Here is an 18,683-nt window from a genome sequence, read left to right as displayed (position 1 = left end):
AAAACGGCTCTGGACCGATGCAGTACAAAGACACGTTAAGCATAAAATCTTTTATGTATTAGAAAAAGTAAAAAAAAATAAAAAATAGAATATATGAAGAGGTGTCTTAACATTCAATACTCAAAAGTAGCCTGCTTCTGTAGATTTTCTCTTCAGGTTACATTGGAGTGAAGAATATTCGATTTTCCTTGCTCTTAATTATTACACAGGTTTGGTCTTGGGAAAAGGAGCCAAGGACGGTTTAAGCAGAGAAATAAAGACTTCTTAATCATTGGTTACATGTACATTCTGTGAGACACTTAGAGAAGCCAGATTTTCTTTCCTAGTGTAGAATTCTTCAATTCCTCATGAAGTTTTTCTATCAAGCATTGGGTGACATAGGCGGACGGCTTCAGGTATTTCTTCTTCAAGAATTCTTTTGTGGGACTTTGATGGTGACCTAGCAAATAGAGGAAAACATGAAATCTCATCTACAGGTAGTTACCGACTTAAACCAGTTCATTTAGTGACCTTCGGGGATCAGGGTCATGTGATCGCCTTTTGTGACCTTCTGACAAGCAAAGTCACTGGGGAAGACAGATTCATGTAACAACTGTATTATTAACAACAACGATTCATTTAACAATTGTGGCAAGAAAGGCCGTAAAACGGGGCAAAATTCACTTAACTATTTTGTTTGCAGCAGAAATTTTGGGCTCAATTGTAGTCATAACCATTGTTTATCAACCAATGTCTATCCCAACCTCCTATTGTAAGGGCAAATAAACTCAACAAGCTTGGTTTAATGTTTCAGACTTCTTACGGTTCAAAAAATACTATCCATTATGTTGTGTTAGGATTGTTGACATCTATCTAGTAAACCATATGGAGCTAACAGAGAGTTGCCAACCTGGGGCAAAGCAAAAATCAAGACTTTCAAAAGGAAATAAATACATTATTATTTAAGTAGCAAGACAAGACGTTCTGTTACTCGAGTTGCAGTATAGGAGGATGCTGGCTTCTCATTCTATCTGAGCTCTGTAATCACCCATTGGTGATTTAAATGGGCACCGATCAGGATCAAGGTTAAAATAAATGCTTCCTTGTATTTGACCTAACCTGATCTGAAGACAGTTCAAAGGAATTTGAAGTATTGAGTAGTGACAGTACTTACTGTTTTTACTTCCATGTATGGGTTCAGACCATATTCTCCTCCCTCACGCCCTTGGCCAGATTCTTTGAACCCTCCGAATGGAGCCTGTGCCCCAAACACATTGTAGCAATTGATCCTGCAAAAAAACCTCTGCATTATAAATGTTTTTGATTGCATTTCCTTTGTTATACAAAGATTTAATAAATTAACATTAGAACTGCAAACTTAAAGCTAAATGCATACATTGATAATGCATACATTGATAATCTGAGGGCAAGTACTCCTTGGTGATGTGGGAACTCTTGAATACAAGCTTATCCAGTTTTCATTCATTTAAAAGGCTGGGGGGGGAGAGAGAAGGATGACCAAAAGAATATTTTTTTATATACTTCCAATGGGTTGGGACTGCAGCATGGACAGCAAGTGCCCCACAACTGATTCTCCGCTTTTTCCTTCTGAGTTCCATTCTTAAATTTAAGGGCTTACCAAACAGTTCCAGCTCGCAAGCCCTGAGAAATGTAGTTTGCTTTATCAATATCTTTTGTGAAAACAGCGGCTGCCAGCCCATATTTGGTTTCATTTGCTCTCTGGATAACTTCCTCAATGGTTTTGAATTTCAAGATCTGCATAACAGGCCCAAAAATCTGTAAAAGAAAAACATCTGCAAGATTAAAACGTATTTATATAATAGGATTCTATCCAATATTATACTACTATAATAGTAGTATAACCTCACATATAAGGGTACATTTTAGAAAGCGAGATCTGGAATTCAGCAGCATGGTTACATAATGTGAATCAATATAACAACACGATGGCAAAATTAGAAATGTACTATGGTATGATTCTTACTTCTTCTTTGGCTATTTTCATGTTGTCCTGCACATCTCCAAAGATAGTTGGCTGGATAAAGTAGCCCTTATCTGCTGCGGGACTCCCACCACAAAGTAATTTTGCTCCTTCCTTTTTTCCACTGTCAATGTATCCAAGGATCTTCTTATACTGTGTTTCATCCACCTTAAGAGACAACAAAAAGTCAGCACATCAGTTCAGTCTAGATGCTGTTACCATAAAGAAACAACTTTGCTTGTGTGAACCAAAATTCACCAAGCATTTAATATGCTGAAGTTTGCAACAATGACAGTTATTAAAACCAGTAGCCCTGGGGAAATAATTATAATTTCTATTTGTGAGTTTTTACTTTGTTTTTTATCCCACAAGGACATATACATTTTACTGACTAGATTTTAAGAAAGGCGAACATTTTAAGTCAATGAAAAGATTGTTTTGTATAATGTAGAGTGTTTGAGAGGATTTTTTCCTCTCTAGAATAATGGCTCCATTTTTCTATAATCCGAGATGATATTTTAAAGAAGCTCCCGAAAGAGCGGAGGGTGGCAGACGAATTGTTTTGTTCCTACCTGGGGCCCCTGTTCGGTTTGGAAGTCAAATGGGTTCCCAACTATTCTGGACTTGGCTCTCTCCACGCTCCTCTCCACAAACTCATGATATATGTCTTCTTGGACAAAGGTCCGAGATCCAGCGCAACAGCACTGGCCTTGATTGAAGAACAACGCAGAATGAGATTGCTCAACAGCCCAGTCCACTAAAAAAAAAAAAAGGGAATGGAAAGCGTCCAAATGAGGCCATTTGAAAGAAGACAGAAAATCCTCCAAATGATCTCTTTAATTACTGCAGTGAGAGTAGTAACCGTAATAAGTGGATTTAATTTCTCTTCCATCTGGAAATTAGATACTAATAACCAGCCTTTATCTGGGCTGGTTTCAAATCCCAGCATGTTACAACTCCTGTTTTCCTCATCTGTCCAACACAGCCAGAATTGAGGAAAGTTGCTCAAGACTGAAGAAGACTGGCCTGAAATGCCTTTGCCCTTTCTAACTGGGTAAATGGATTGGGATATTGTTCATTTTCACTGATGGGGTACACAAAATGCATTTCAGTGACAAGCTTATCCAAATCGCTGGGCTGACTGTGGAGCTGCTAATCCCCCTCCTGATGGAACTCAATTCCCGTCTGCTCCCAGGAAGAAGAAGGTCTTACTTTCAGCATCAGACATGATGATGTTTGGGCTCTTTCCACCAAGCTCAAGAGTCACTCTCTTCATATTGCTGTCTGCTGCAGCCTTCTGGATCAGGTGCCCAACCTGTATAGTTTAAGAATCAAGACATTTCTATCGGTCAGTATAACAAACTATATTTGATGAAAAGACCAGGAAGGGAATCAATTGGCTTTGTTTTGTGTTTCCCAATGTAACAAGACATCCCTCTACCCTTTTTAAGACTTGACATCTAATGGTTGTTTAAGGGAATCAAGATCATTCATGAAACCTGCAGTTAGTGTGATTTTGTTCCGGGGGCAATTCCTAAAACCCCGAGAAGTAGCGAAGGATGTAAACTGAAGGTCACTCTATTGGATCAAGGTAGATCAAGCATTCCTGTACCTATTTGAGGCCACGGATGACTCCTGGATCTGGGCAACCAAAAACCCACCGTGAGAATCACTGCAAAATTTTAGTATTCTGATTTAACATATCAATTTCAGTCCCAAAGGCTGAAAAAGAACAAGAGGCTATAAATGTTAGTTCCTCACCGAGGTGGAACCAGTGAATGCAACTTTGTCCACTTCCATGTGAGAAGATATAGCAGCCCCAGCTGTAGGTCCATAACCAGGAATAATGTTCACCACGCCTGGAGGGAATCCAGCCTGTTAAGACATGAGAGAAGATCATTTCCTAAATGGAAAAGATTTATTGGTAGGTCACCTGACCAAATACAAAATGTGGAGGCATCAGTGAGAGTTAGAAATTTGTCCCCCACAATCCAAGCGGGGAAAGCAGGTGAGTGCAGGAGCCCCTCTCTCACCTCTTTGATCAGGCTGGCCACATACAAGCCAGTCAAGGGAGTTTGTTCAGCCAGTTTCATCACCACCACGTTCCCTGTGGCCAGAGCGGGACCAAGCTTCCACGCCTGCATCAACAATGGGAAGTTCCACTACAAGAAAAAGAAATGTGTAGATACTCAAAAATCTTAGTCAACTACATTCCTCGATAACATTGTATTGGATTACCTAATTCATTTTTCAAAGAACTGGGCTCCCCTTCTCTTCCCAACAATCAGTTCTGTCAGACCACAATCCCAAAAGGAATGCAGAGGTCAATGGGCGATCACATAATAGCATTGAGCAACGGAAATGGAAGCCAACATATTTGGGAAGAGGTATTAAGAAAACAAACATTATCTTAGGATCCTTTTAAAAATCTGGGTTACTTAAACAAGACTTATATAGGTCAGAGAAAAGGACAATACTAACCACACATCGTCTTTACTTCTATTCTGTCCAATGATCACATTAAAATCTCCCCGTTTCTACTCTCATAGCCGAGAGAGGACTTGTGATCTGCTGTGACTTACCGGAATGATCTGTCCACAAACGCCCACAGGCTCATGTCTTGTATAAGTGAAAAAGTCTCCGTCCAGGGGAATGGTTTTCCCATGCAATTTGTCAGCCCAACCTGCATAGTACCTGGAGCAAAGCCATAAAATATTACAGGTGTTCCGGAGCTTCTGGTTGACGTAATGGTGATACAGACACAGGAAACGAGTCTGTGTGTTCTCTGTGCTGACTTCTCCATATTCATGGGCTCCAAGAGGAGCCAAAGCCGCCTTGTAGGGGCGGTCAAACGAAGAGGGGCACCCTGAGAGGTCAAGGAGAGTCACAGCTCTCCTGCCAGCCCCAGGGTTTCTTCTCCTTCTCAGCCACGGCAAGAAGAGGCAGCTAAAGATGGCCACCAAAAAGCTGGGACAGCCGATGAACATCTAAGACTGATGCTGGAGTGAAGTAGGTGAACAGTGAGTGGAACTGGGGGAGAGGATTTTTCTTTCACTTTAAATTTAACACCAAGGAACAATTTAGAATTATCTGCTCAGAATCATCTGTCAAAGCGGCCTTTAGGCATTCTGAGAAACCACCAGACCAGAAGTAAAGGGTGCAGGAGTGAAAATAATAAACTTTGAAATTTTGAATATACAGAAAATGGCACTCTTAAACTGGGAAGGTGTGGTACTGGGAAGGCATTTTAAAATGCTGGAATCATTTATTTACAAAACTTATTCTGCTTTTATAATTCTTCTATAACTAAGAGGACGCTAGAAATGTGGTGATATTGAAATTTAAGCTGACAGTGATACCTGCTGACAGAAGGGGAAATTACACGTCGAAGTAGTTATACGAAGGTGTGTGAAAATTTCTGTTGGATTACTTTTAACCACCCTACGACTACTGGATTACTGGAGACCCAAGTATAAAAATAAGGAAGTTTTTTTCCTGCAAAGTGGTTATTATGCAAGCAAATATTCTAAAAGTGTTGCAATATTGCCATATGTAAATATTATTTGATACTTAGTCGATACAGTCTATCCAATCCCTGCTTAATGTTTCTTTATGCTCAGCTTTTGAAATGGAAAGAGAACAGTTGCCCTCTACCAGAAGTTCAGGAAATCTTTCAAATTTTATTTTAATCTTTCCAGAAACTCATTTTTAAATAGGCTGAGGGATTTCTGCACTTGGCTGAACCAATCATGTGATTTGTTTCTTGGTTCCAGTTCTAGAGGAAAGAAAGATTCCTTCCTTCCAGTTTGTATTTCAGGTTTACTTGAGTGGGAAAAAAATCTTGTATTATTAACTGCCAGAAAATGACAGCAAAATGTTTGTATTTCACTAAACTGACTTTCCCTGCAAAAAACAAAACAAAACAACAATTCTCCAACTGCAAAAGAGCCATCCTAAGTTGTGCTTGGCAACAGTTGAGAATCTATTGATATTAATTCTTACCGGAGTTCCTTGACAACCATATCTAAGTCTACCAGGTAGGAGATTGCGTATGGCTTGCCGTTGTCCAATGTTTCCAGAGCCTAGGAAGAAATATGAAGCCAGCATTGATAAGCCAGATTCTGCAGGAGGATTCTGAGAAGAGAGCAGAGCATGCCCAAACCGACTCCTCTCCCAGTCGCCCCATACATACGGCCAAATAAGTCCGGTCTCTTTCAATCAGGTCAGCCAGTCGGTACAGTAATTTGCCCCTTTGGGAGGCATCCATCCTTCTCCAAGGAGACCCAAACTTGAAGGCATCTCTGGCTGCTTTCACAGCCTTGTCCACATCGGCCTGGAAAGGAACCAAAGGAGACTAGCATAAGCAGACAGTCCTTTGTGAGGTTGCGAGACAAATGGCAGTGAGGAGGACATCTGCATTGTTTGCAGGTCAGAGGGTCAAAAAAGGACACCAAAGCTGCAGACCAAACCCAGAACTGTCTAATCTAGGGGTCTCCAACCTTGACAACTTTTAAGACTTGTGGACTTCAATTCCCAGAATTCCCCAGCCAGCAACGCCTGGTCTAATTAAACGCTTCCCAACACCCTCTGATCATCAAATGGAAGAGATGCTTTAATCTGGGCCACTTTGGCTGGTGGAGAACAGACACTTAAATATCATCCTGATTAATTACTTTCTGCACAATAACAGCTGCACTTTCCACTGTTCCATATTTCTAATCTCCACTAAGGAATTGTTCCTTGCCCCCTCGCCAAGCCTCCTGCAGCCAATGGCTTCTGATATTCCGTGCCATTTCTGCTGTGTCATTCCCGTTGGCTATTGAAGTAATTGCTGCCTCAGCTTCTCCTATCATAGCTTACGAAACAGTAAGACGAGGCCGATCTGGCTGCCAAGCTGTGGCCATGTAAAGCCTCCTGCTTGGCTAGATTGAGGAATGTTTACAATGCTTTGGGCGAGCTGCCTAAAGCGAACGGAGGATGGACTGCTTTACAGCCTTTGGCAAGAGCAAAGCAGGCGCGCTTTATGTCGCAACACATCTTCAGACACAGCCTGGACGCTTCCTTACAAACCAGATAGCCTTCTTTGAGAGAACTCAAAACCATCTAGAAATTATTGTCTTGAGGGCCTCACTGCAGCTTTTGATAGGCGATGCTTCTCAGGATCGCAACCAATTCTGAACCAGGGGAGGAAACGGCCATTTAGGCGCCTGCTTAAGTTTTCAAACATAAAATCTGCAGCTGGCACTGGATGAACTGGGGTTTTGTGTACAATATATTGTACCTTGTCACCCTCTGCAACCTGGCAGATGACCTCCCCCGTGGATGGGTTGATGGTGGGGAAGGTTTTCTTGCTGACCGCATCCTGCCATTCGTTGTTGATGAAAATCTGCAATTCAGAAGAACAAAGAACTGTCAGGTTGAGAGAGGAATCTTAATCCCTTACGTTCAGTGATTGTTTTGGAACAATGGGCAATAAACAATAAATGGGAAACCCTTTATTGCTTTCACACTCAATAAATGCAAGGCTATTATGCAAAACCTCCACCCCTGTGAATGCCTGATTTTCGGCCAGCTATAACCATTGGCCGTTGCTTGCAATAATTGAAAAACTTGAGAAATATTTTTCATAGTGAGCCTAGATCCTAATTCCGAGGTGAGATACTCTACTCTGACTCACTCCCAGTTCTTCCCACAGGGAAAATTTAGGAAAATTAATCTGGCAATGGAGAGTCTAATAGTGCTTCTGTTATGACTAATGGCAACAATGAACTGAGCGAAGTGGACTTTCACAGTAAAGAGACGGGTAGTTGCGCAGTCCAGAGACGGCCTGAGCGCGGCTTGTCCAGCGCCTTTTGCAAGAGGCTCAGGCAGGGCGCCGCGTCGGTTCCAGACGCGTTTGCAACGTCCGCATCGGTTCTGCTCGCCCGACTCGGGGTGAGTCGGGCGAGCAGACTCACGGCTCGCCCGCTGGATGGTTTTGCGGCCTCCCCGCCTGGGCCCACCTGGGCGGCAGGTAAGTGGGCGGCGGGCGGGGCGAGATCCCTGCGATCAGGAAGCTTCGGCTCCAAGCAACCGCGGCCTCCCTCCCGCCCGGCTCCCCAGCGCTGCCGACTTCGCCTTTTCGAGGGACCCTCCGAGCCGCCCCCGCCCCGCATTCCTGCCAGCTGCTCGGAAGGTGCAGGCCCCCCACGCCCACTCCTGCCCTCCGCTCGCTAGTGGGGCGGGGGAGGCGGCGAGCCCCCTGCAGGAAGGCCAGGCCGGCGCCCCCTCACCTGGTTGTAGGAGATGTCGGGCTGCGGGTTGGGCGCGGGGACGGCGGCGCCGGAGAGGGGCTGGCAGGCGAGGCGGAGCAGCGCCCCGGGGCGCAGCCGGGCAGAGCTCCGCAGGGCCAGGCGCAGCATTTTCTCGGGCGGAGGGAGGGAGGGAGGACCGCCGCCGCTGCCTTTTCACCCCGTTTCTCGGCCGGGGAGGGGCCCGGGCTCGGCCCTCCGCCTCCCGACAGCCAATGGCAGCTGAGCCAGGCGGCCGCCCCGCCCCCGCATTGCCCTTCTGCCCCCTTCACACGTTACGCCCGTGAATCCCCCTCCCCCGTGGCAGGGCTGCTGCCTTCGGAGTCCCTTCCACGGCAGGCAGATTTCCAGAGGGGAGGGTCCGGTCCGCGGTTGCATGTGTTTCTCGGGGGCTTCTCGCCTGGCCACTAAATCCCCAATCGAGACTTTTCTTGGCTTTCTTCCACGGAAGTTTCCTTCGACGGAAGCTGAAGAACCCCCAAATCTGGTTCCCCCAAGTAAAACAGGTTGGCTTCCGCTGGTGCCAGATCCTTGGGAGGGTTTGGCTTTGGACTCCAGGGCTTGGAGTAGAGGGCCTCCTGCACGTGTCAAAGGGACCTTGACCTGCCTAGCACAAGAACAATCTTTGTTCCCCAATCACGGGTGGCTCCCCCTCACCAAAGCGTCCCTCCCTCTGCCCGTTTTTTTATCAGTTTCTGGATAAAAGAAACCAAGCTTGAGAACTTGTCATCTGAGAAAAGCAAACAGTACATTTATTGCTGGTTTTTCTAACGCTGCACCTTTCACGGTGGTTTCATTTCCCTCATGATTTCGCCCCCTGCATTATCAAAAATATTAAATCGCCCCCAAATCACAGTCCCTGCATTAATGGACTGAGCAGACGCCCCTTAACAAGAAACCACTGGAGGATTGTCCCCGTCTTCTCCCTCCTCTCGGCTTCCCAAAGAAAAGCAAAGATGAACCAAGTTCCCGAGATCAAGAAAGCACTTCCTGGTGCTCAAAATCCAGAGCAGCAGCCAGCAAAATCGAGAGGAGGCCAGCTGAGCAATTCTTCATTGCTGCTCCTGTAGAGTATTTCTGCCAGTCAACTCCAGAAGCTGTTGAGCCTTGCTGGAAAACGTGGCCTCGCACGTCCGCTCAGACTCCACCGAGGCCCAGTTAGCGTTTCAGTTCCATTTTCGCGATGGCTGCCTTGTGGACCTCATCGGGGCCATCGGCCAAGCGCAGGACTCGTGCCCAAGCAAAGGCCTGGGCCAGGGGCAGATCGCTGCCAAGGCCTGCTGCACCAAAGGCCTGGGGGAAAGATAGAAAGCCAAGGGGAAGTTTGAAAGGTTTGCAAGAATTGGCAGGTGGATGAAACCCCCAAGAGGGAATCCCTACCAACCTTGGCGACTTTAAGACTTGTGGATGTCAATTCCCAGAATTGCCCATGGCTGGCTGAGGAATTCTGGGAGTTGAAGTCCACAAGTCTTAAAAAGTTGCCAAGATTGGACCGCCCCTGCCCTAAATTGAAGGAGAGAAATTAGGATCAGAGGCAAGTGTCAAAAAGCTGCCCTGGCTCTCACCTGGATAGCCCGGTCAATGACCCGGAGCGCCACCCTCGGAGCCACGACTTTGATCAAGGCAATCTCCAGAGCGGCTTCCTAGATGGGTTGAGACAGGAGCCCAGTGGGGCCTTTTGGAGGCTTTCCCACACAGGCCAGGAGAGAGCATCCCACTGACAGCCCTGCCCCTCACAAGAAGCCCCCCCACTCCCAGTGCATGCGGTGCCTTCTGCTGCTGCGGATGACCTCAAGCCGAAAGGAGAGCTTGGGTTCATGGCATTCCCATCTTGGGGATTCTCTCCCCCACTTCCCCTTACCTTGTTTCCCACAGTGTCCATGAGATGGGCCGCCTTGAGGACAAGGAGCCGGGCCTGCTCCAGTTCCAGGCGGGACTCAGCCAGATCCGCCCTGATGGTGCCCTGCTCCGCTAGCGGTTTTCCAAAGGCCACGCGGGTAGTCACCTGCCAACCAAGGCACCAGGTGGAAAGGGTTGCCCCAAATAAGTGACCCCACAAAGCCTCGTATCCCCTTCCCAAGACCCACGGAATAAGAGCTAGCAAAGAGCTAGTCCAAGGGATGCCAAGCTGCCTTTGTAGAGCCACTCACCCGCTCCTTCATGAGGGCTAGCGCTCTTTCCGCCAGGCCAATCAGCCTCATGCAGTGGTGGATCCTTCCGGGGCCCAGCCGCCCCTGGGCAATTTCGAACCCGCGGCCAGGCCCGAGCAGGAGGTTCTCTTGGGGAACGCGGACGTTTTCAAAGGTCATCTGTCCGTGGCCAGCTAGAAAAGAAAGGATGTGAGAAGCGCTGTCCACAACTTGGAGCCCCCCGAGAGGCTTTGTCTGAACTGACCATGAAGGGGTTCCCAGAGCGAAACCTCCCCAGCTAAACCAGAGAGGACCCTCGGCTTCACCTGGGGCGTCTTCCAAGCCGAACACGCTGAGCGGCCGAGTGATGGTGATGCCAGGGGAGTCCATGGAGACCAGGAGCATCGACTGTTGCTTGTGTCTCTGGGCTTCAGGGTTGGTCTTGCCCATAAAGATGCAGAGCTGACAGCGAGGGTCCAGGGAACCTGCCGGAATGAACGAGGGGCTTTCTACGTTGAGAAAAGATGCTCTCTGAATCCGCCTATCCTTCCTTTTTTCTCCGCTGTTGAACAGGGGAAGCTTACTGGGGACTGAACCAGGCTGTTGATTTGGACCAGGATCAAATGTGCCCGAAACTTTGATCTCCAGAGAAGATCCCGCTTTGGCTTTCTGCAGGTTGCAGGACAACCTCCATGACTGTCCATCAAAGACACGAGGAAGCTCTCCTTCCACAACACAACTGTGTGGGTTTTTTTTTAAGTTAGCCTGCCCTTTGTAGCATGGAAACCCAGGAGCACATCAGGACATACCTGAAATCCACCACTTGTGCCCGTTCAGAACATAAGCGTCTTGTTCTTTGGTAATAGAAGCCTCAATGTTGGTGGCATCAGAGGAAGCGACCTAAGGAAAGACACACTTCCTTGAAGGGGGGCAAGTACATCAGCCCCTCCGTCTCTATTCTGGACCAGACCGGAGCTTCCTCCGCGGATCCAAACGCTGAGACTTGTGGGATGGAGCTGGGCACCGACCTGGGGTTCAGTCATAGCAAAGCAGGAGCGGATCTTGCCTTCCAGCAAAGGCACCAGCCAGCGTTCCTTCTGGGCATCTGTGCCGTAGCGTACCAACACTTCCATGTTGCCAGTGTCTGGAGCAGAGCAATTGAAGACCTGGAGGAGGCAACCATGATTAGCTGAGGGGGTTAGTCAAGGCGTTCCCTGAATCTGGAAATGAGAGGCTGGGTAATTCTTCGGTGGGAGCAGAGACGGTCCTTAACCGTTTTCAGAAGGGAAGGAGACCAAGAGGAGCAGAGCAGCAGTAGACCAAGCACAGCTGCACCGGCAGGGCTTTGGGGTCTGATCTGTGGCTCTTTGGGCCTGGAGGGATGAACGGCCCTTCTGGGGTAGAGGAGGCCCAAGGAGGACGTGGCCTCAGCCTTCTGCCCCAGCTTGTCCCCCTCGGGGCTTTCTCCTGGGTACCTCAGGGGCATAGACTGAAGTCCCCATCAGTTCACTTAAGTGGGCAAATTCCATGTTGGTCAAGCCTGCTCCGTATTTCGCCTCTGGATCACTCTCCAAGGGCAAGAACAGGTTCCAGAGCCCCTCGGATTTTGCCTTCTCCTGCAGGATGAGAAGAAAGAGAGGAGAGAGAAAAATGAGGCACATGAGGGAATTCTGGGAATTGAAGTCCACGCATCTTAAGGCTGCTGCGGTAGAGAAACTCTGCCTTAGCTCCTTGCCTTCAGCCCTCCAACCGAAATCAGAACATCTGAGATCCGTTGCCCTTTCCTCTCGTCCCCTCTTAGTCCTCCTCCTGTGACTGATGAAACCTGAGCTTGCAAGCTTCTTGGGGCAGGAGGCCAACCCCCCCATTTAATAGTTTTGCAAAGCACCACATCCCTTGATAAAGCCGTGTCCCTGTGGCCACCAACCACGGAGCTGGCCAGGTTTCTCAAGGACGAAGAACTTGCCTTCAGCTCTTCTACCAGAGAATGGGGAGTCCACCTACTCGGGGAAGACTGGTGATCTCGCAGGAGCTGCTCAGATGGGTAAATGTGGACATCCATGAATCTCTTCAACTTGTGGTGCAGCTCCTGGACGCGGCTGGGCAGGCCCTCAGGGGAGAAGATCAGGTGGGACTTGGATGCAGGGCTCTGCGTGGCGTAGTCTCTCTTTGGAACCAACCTTGGGCTGGCCCAAGTCCTGAACGTCCTGACGGGTGGTCCAGAACTCGGAAGCTCCCTGAAGATCCGGAAGCCTTCCTTTGTGGCAAAATCCCAGGCAAGGTCCGCCATGAACTCCGCAAGCTTCCCAGCACTTTCGGCTGTTGCTGAACTGGCCTGGCCTGGGTGGGGGAAAGCGCTTAGGGGCTTAGCGGCCTGTACCTTTTGCGGTCATACCTTGGGCTGCTCCCAGTACTTTTTCTGCCCACCCACAAACCCCCTGCGAGGAAGGCAGCCTGTATCACCTGCGAGGAAGCGCTTGTAGACCCCCTGTAGGATGGCAGCTGTTCTGAAAAAGGAAAAGGCCATGTAGAAGTTCCAGTTGTGGACCGGAGGGATGTCTCGGTGACGGCAGTACATCTGCAAGTAGGCCTCTGCCGTGGGAATGGCCAGCCGGTTGAGGTCACGGTCACTCAAGCCTGGAAAGAGGCAAGCTGGGTTAGGCCTGGTCCAAGCGCAGGACTGGGATTGCAGTCTTGCTGCCCTCTTCCTTCTCCATGAAGGAATAGAGGGAAAGCTGGAGCCTCTATAAATACCTGCGGCAGGAAACCCACATCTTCCCACCGGGCTGAGCTGCCAATCTGGGTCTCCAAACCTGGAGCATTTCACCCCTGGCGTTGGGTCTTAAGCAGGGGGTTGGACTAGAAGATGTCCCATGTTCTTTCCAACTCTGGCATTCTGCTGTTTAATTGGGACCCCTCTGTTTACCCCCGACGCTTGGGAACACGCCGGCACCTTTTATGACACTGCAGTCCGAAGGCATGAAATACGGCAGACAGTTATAGGCCACGTCACAGAGCGGGTCCCCCAAGGTGGAGAGCTCCCAGTCAAGGACAGCAACAACGTCCAGTTTCTCAGGGTGGAAGATAAGATTGTCCAGCCTATAAAGGGAAAAGCAGCCGCTGCAGAGAAGCCCAGTCGGTCACAAGGGCATCTTTGCCCACCTTGGAACTGCAATTCCAACCCAGCAGATCGGAGAAGGTTGCTGAAAGGTGGACGGGACGGTCTTCTGATGGCCAAGTGCCACACGAGTTGGGGAGGGGTCCCAAAACATGTCAGGCTTGGGTGGAAGTTTCCTTCTTTCTTTTTTTAGAAAACGAAATCAAGTCTTTTCTTCTAGTTTGGATGCTGCTGGTGGCTGAGGTTTAGGTTCTCCCTAATTTTAATGAACTGCAAAGCCAATTGTTTGGGCGGGTGGGGGGGGGAGAGAGGCAAGAATGAGGACACTGCTCCTCCCCCAATTTTCCAATTGGTGCACATTCTGCAGAGACAATTAAATATCCTGCATCAGCTGAGAACCAAAGTTAGGTTTCTTTCCCAGGCTGGAAAGGATCCATTCTGAAATGTTATTTCAGGGCCTGCAGCACACAAAGAATTGGTCCCGAGTCTCTCCATTTCCTTATTTTATTTATTTATATATATATATATATATATATATATATATTTCCCTCCCCTACTTTCCTGCTTCTAAAAAGGCTTCTGTAAAACCAGGGGAAACACGACAGGTCAGCCAGTACCTGAAATCTCCATGAACAACCGAGAGCTGCTCGCTGGCTGGAAGGTGGGACGGGAACCATTTGAGAAGCCTCTCCATGGCTGGGATTGTGTGAGTCTCCGTGGCTCGATACTGCTTGCTCCAGGTCTGGATTTGCCGCTGGACATAATTGCCTACAATATTAATATCTCCATGAAGTAACGTTTATCCTGTTCTTTGTATAAAAAAAATCCTACACAAATCCATTTTAAATGGGTACAGGCTTACAATCTCAGAGGAACAAAAAAGTTCCAGAGTTTTAACTTTTCTCTCTCATCACCTGGAGGGCTCTTTCCTCCAGAAATGTCCCTGCACCAACCTGAAGCTTTCTTTCCATCAGAGGATCCCATTTTATTTTAACATAACCCCAAAGACCAGAGTTCCTGCAAGGGAGCAGCCGAGAGGCGCTTGACCTACTGTGTTTTCCATAATCCTCCAGGCCAACAGTTTGGATGCCCACGCTGTGGATTTGACAGAGGACGCTATTCATGGCACTATAAACCTCCATCCGCTGGTGGGGCTCCAGCTCTGGGAGAGAAGGGTCCTTGAAGATCCGGCCGGGGCTGTACTCCATCAGGTAGAAGGGGGTGCCGATGACACTAGAGCAACACCAGGACGTCAGTAGGGGATCGTGAGGTTTTCAGCCCCCCAAAACTCCATCCCAGGCAGAATTGGGCTCAGAACTACCTTGAATCTTCACATAAGGCCAGGACTTTTGGAACAGGGATGCCAGTATCCTTGAGGGCCTTCAGGACCCTACCCAACAAAAAGAGAAGAGAATTAAGATGGGAAGAAGTGCTGTGGGAGGAGGAAAAGAAGAAGAAATAATCATAGATGTAGTGTCCTTCAGATGTTTTGATACCTCTCGCTGCCAACTAACATCAACAATGAACATGGTCATCCACAAGGCTGGGAGTTTCGCTTGTTAGCATTTTCACATAATTTATCGCTATATTTGCCAGATTTTTTTACCTGTATTCTCTCTCTACCGCGTGAGCGGAGGGCAAGAGCTTCCCCGGTGGCTTCTTCCTTAGAACCAACTGATGGTCCCCAAATCTGATGTAGTAAGTCGGATTGGACTGCCCGTGGCTGAACTGGTGCAGCTCCAGAGAACCTGCAAAGTCGCAGCCAAGAAGGACGGTCAGGAAGAGGACACGTGAACCAGAGGGCCCCAGGAGACCCCGCACAGAATCCAGGGTTCCCTCCATTTTATCTTTGCAACTCTGCAAAGTGAGAAAGTTTGGAGCAGATGTTTGGCCCTAATCTGCACCCTTCTGCCATTAAAGTTCACTGGTTTTTTTTACATAACCTGCTAACAGGAGCACCACTGAATATTCCAAATAAAGACAATCTCTGCCCCTCACCCCAGTGCAAAATGGGAATATCAACTCCTGTACCTTTCGCTTGGGCCCCCAAGATGTTTTCAAGATACTTTTGTAGAGGCGCTGTGGGGATTTCCATGGCCGGCCTCACAGAAGACGCGTAAGGAATCAGGCAACGCAAGGGGAAAGTGAGGTAGGTCTCTAATTCTTGAACTGCAGAGTCCGCATCATCGACCTGAGCAGAGGAAGGAACAGAGGAGCTGAAGCAGCAAATAGGCTTAGAAGAACCCTGTGTTTAAAACAGAGTTTCCATGCACAAAGCAAGGATATCTGCAAATATCTCTGCTGGGAAGACATGACCAAAGAAGTAGGGCTAGATATTTATATCTAGAGAATAGCTTCAAAAAAAGTCTTAACTGAAGGAGGTTGGCTCAGCTCTGGGAAGACTGGTTTTAAAAGTGTCCTCCTTCCTGCACCCCTTCTTCACCTTCAGGGTCTTAATGCCAAGTTGGCTGGCAGCTTTGAGGTTCTGTCCGATGTCATCCAGAAAGATGGACTCCTTGGCCAGGACACCCAGGCGCTCCAAGCACAGCTGGTAGATGCGAGGGTCGGGTTTGCACACCCCTTCCCGACAAGATTCCACAATCTGGGAGAAAAAGCCGAACACCCAGGCAATGAGGCAGGAGGGAGGGAGTGGGGAAGGGATTCGGAAATAAAATAAACAGAACAGAAAAAGCCAATGGCGTCTTATGTTTCACATGAGGGTTTAGGGAGGGTTTGATTCCTGGCCTTAAAGTTATTAACCAAGCAACAACAGAATATACTCTTTCATGCAGCTGATTAATCAAGTGAGAAATTTGGCTAGCCAGATGCTCCCAATTAATCTTTTTTTTAAAGATTATTTTTTTAGCAAAGGCAGTTAGATAATCATCAGTTGAACAAGGAAATCTGAGGGGTCCAAGCAGCCAAGATACCGAATCCTTCTTCTAAGTTATTCCATTATGGGACCTACGTAGAGAAAAATATAATTCGTTTTCCTTCACGAGCCCTGCGTACTCTTATACAAGTTTAGGCAAGCATAATTATTAAACTGCAACTATCACAATGAAGTAATAGCTCCAAGGAATGGGAGTTTCTGTGGAGCACAAAGAACTTACCACATCAAATTGCTTTCTGTCTATAGGCAGAAAACTCTCTCCGTTTTCTAGATAAAAGTTGTTCGTCAAAACGGCCGTCTTGAGACCTCTGGCTCTGATGCACTTTACGGCCTCAGTCATAGCAGGGAGCTGGTCTGACATTTGTATTCTGGTTAATTCAAACAGGAAAGAGTCCGCTGGAACAGAAGCATTTGCCTGGGGAGGGAAAAAGAAATGTAGGACGGGGTGGTTTTTTCCAGCGAAGAAATAAACATCAATAATCTTACATAGTTTATAAATTCAATTGTAAAGTTTCTCTCTCTCTTTTTTTAGTTAGAAGAAAACTAAGTCTGGTTTTTGAGATAGCATGGTAGCCATGAACAGTTTTAAATGCCCAACACAGTGATGGATTTTTTTCTGGTTGACTTCATCCAGCTCTAACTCAGAAAAACAAATGGGCTTATTGGGAAAAAGGACATTAACCCTGGGGCTGTTCATCCATGGGACTGTCCCAAGGGGCTTCCACATATATTCACCTTAAGACCCTCCTCCCTTACTCATCCCACAGGAATCAAAGAGAAAAACCTGGCTTACAATTCTGGAGCACTGTTGTCTGAACTCGTGCAGAAATTCTGCCCACTTCAGCTGCCCTCTCATGAATCTCATCCAGGGCCTGTCCTCACCCCCGGATCTTAAGGCCTCTTTGATGGTGCCGGCGGGGACACGATTCCGAATCTCCCAATCTAGATAAAGGCAGGCAGTCCAGTGAGGAAGTCATATTTCTCTCTCGGGATACAAAAGATTTTAAGAATAATTAAGCAACACAGGAGTAAAACCAACATTGAGGAAGCTTCAGGAATGACGGTTTTGAGCTGGTGCTCAGCCATTGAAGCCGTTTTCAGTTTCAAAACGACTCTCCCTGCTGCTCCAGAAGGTGGGAGAAATTCAACAGCTGAAAGCAGAGAAACTTCACACAGAACCAGCAGAGGGAAGAGAAGGTGATGGTATAAACTCTGGGAAAATCACCTACCCATGCCCAGTTTGTATGGAGAAGGAAGGAGGACGCCACCCATGTCAAAGATCACCGCTCTGTAGGGACAGGATGTGTAATTCCTCCACCGGGAAGCCACGTCTGGGGCCTTGTGCCAGGAAGACCAAAGGATCGGTACCCTCCTTGCAGGGCAGCTGCAAAAGGCTTGGAAAATTCTCCCGAAACCCATGGTCTGGGACTGCGCATGTCAAAGCAGAGGGAAGGATTCAGAGACTTGTGCAAAAGAGAATATCGGAGCATATTTTTTACACTGAGTTGTATATACTGGGCATATTTTTTGAAACAATGTGGACTATCGTGTAGATTTTTTAAAAATCCCGTCACTTCTTATGGGCCAGTGTTTCTAAGCCATGGCCACTTGAAGATGGGTGGACGTCAGCTCCCAGAAGTCCTCAGTCAGAAATTCCGTGAGTTGACGTCCACCCATATTTTAAGTGGCCAAGATTGAGAAAGGCTGTTATAGCAGCATCATTTGTTGGCGTTGGACCTGGTCTTTGGGTGTTAAGTGAATTTCATTGTCTGGGTATACACGTACAATGACAATAAAGTTATTATTATTATTATTATTATTATTATTATTATTATTATTATTATTATTATTATTATTATTATTATTATTATTATTATTAGAGGCCAAAGCGCTTCAGAAAAGCAGGGACCAGAGATGTTCCTCCCTGGAGGGAGGGGGCGGGCAAGCCCCCCACCCACCCAAAAACCCAGGAGAAGCCTGGAGGCAGGTCCCACTTGGCATCTCCAGCCTGTCGACCTCCAGGAACGGGGTTCCCCGGCCGACCTCAGCCTTCCTAGCCCCCGACCGATGCGCTGGACTCCAACTCCCATTGTCCCCAACCAGCCCCCTCCTCTAGCCATTCCCCTGGAGGTTCCACCTCCTCCTCCAGAACCAACCAGGGCTCTTTAAAGCAAAATACAAGCCGTGGGTCGACTACACCGCCCATCCTCCGCAGCCAAGAGGTCCCATGCTCCACTCCTGCCCACTGCCCCCTCCTGGGAAGCCTTCGACC

General features: G+C 47.7%; 2 protein-coding genes across 2 annotated transcripts; both read right to left on the bottom strand.

Annotated features, from left to right (window-relative positions):
• Nucleotides 1-35: 35 nt before the first annotated feature.
• Nucleotides 36-8,412, bottom strand: ALDH2 (aldehyde dehydrogenase 2 family member). Its single transcript, XM_070950376.1, has 13 exons — nt 8,254-8,412; nt 7,263-7,367; nt 6,174-6,314; nt 5,984-6,063; nt 4,564-4,675; nt 4,015-4,143; nt 3,743-3,856; nt 3,194-3,296; nt 2,554-2,738; nt 1,985-2,149; nt 1,619-1,776; nt 1,154-1,268; nt 36-439 (listed from the first exon to the last, which is right to left on the bottom strand). Exons 1-13 carry the CDS (start codon nt 8,380-8,382, stop codon nt 407-409), a joined length of 1,569 nt encoding a protein of 522 aa, XP_070806477.1. The 5' UTR covers nt 8,383-8,412; the 3' UTR covers nt 36-406.
• A 597-nt stretch (nt 8,413-9,009) lies between these two features.
• Nucleotides 9,010-18,670, bottom strand: ACAD10 (acyl-CoA dehydrogenase family member 10). Its single transcript, XM_070950681.1, has 21 exons — nt 18,568-18,670; nt 17,641-17,839; nt 17,205-17,353; nt 16,632-16,826; nt 15,962-16,120; nt 15,550-15,709; nt 15,125-15,266; nt 14,840-14,908; nt 14,570-14,751; nt 14,136-14,286; nt 13,354-13,499; nt 12,864-13,037; nt 12,367-12,740; nt 11,876-12,016; nt 11,429-11,566; nt 11,210-11,300; nt 10,727-10,885; nt 10,422-10,594; nt 10,133-10,276; nt 9,837-9,914; nt 9,010-9,564 (listed from the first exon to the last, which is right to left on the bottom strand). Exons 2-21 carry the CDS (start codon nt 17,828-17,830, stop codon nt 9,430-9,432), a joined length of 3,150 nt encoding a protein of 1,049 aa, XP_070806782.1. The 5' UTR covers nt 17,831-17,839; nt 18,568-18,670; the 3' UTR covers nt 9,010-9,429.
• Nucleotides 18,671-18,683: the final 13 nt, after the last annotated feature.

This window comes from Pituophis catenifer, unplaced genomic scaffold (assembly GCF_029215685.1).
Source record: "Pituophis catenifer annectens isolate HBS135680 unplaced genomic scaffold, rPitCat1.0.hap2 SCAF_10, whole genome shotgun sequence".
NCBI lineage: Eukaryota > Metazoa > Chordata > Lepidosauria > Squamata > Colubridae > Pituophis > Pituophis catenifer.
This window is presented reverse-complemented; position numbering and strand designations above follow the sequence as displayed.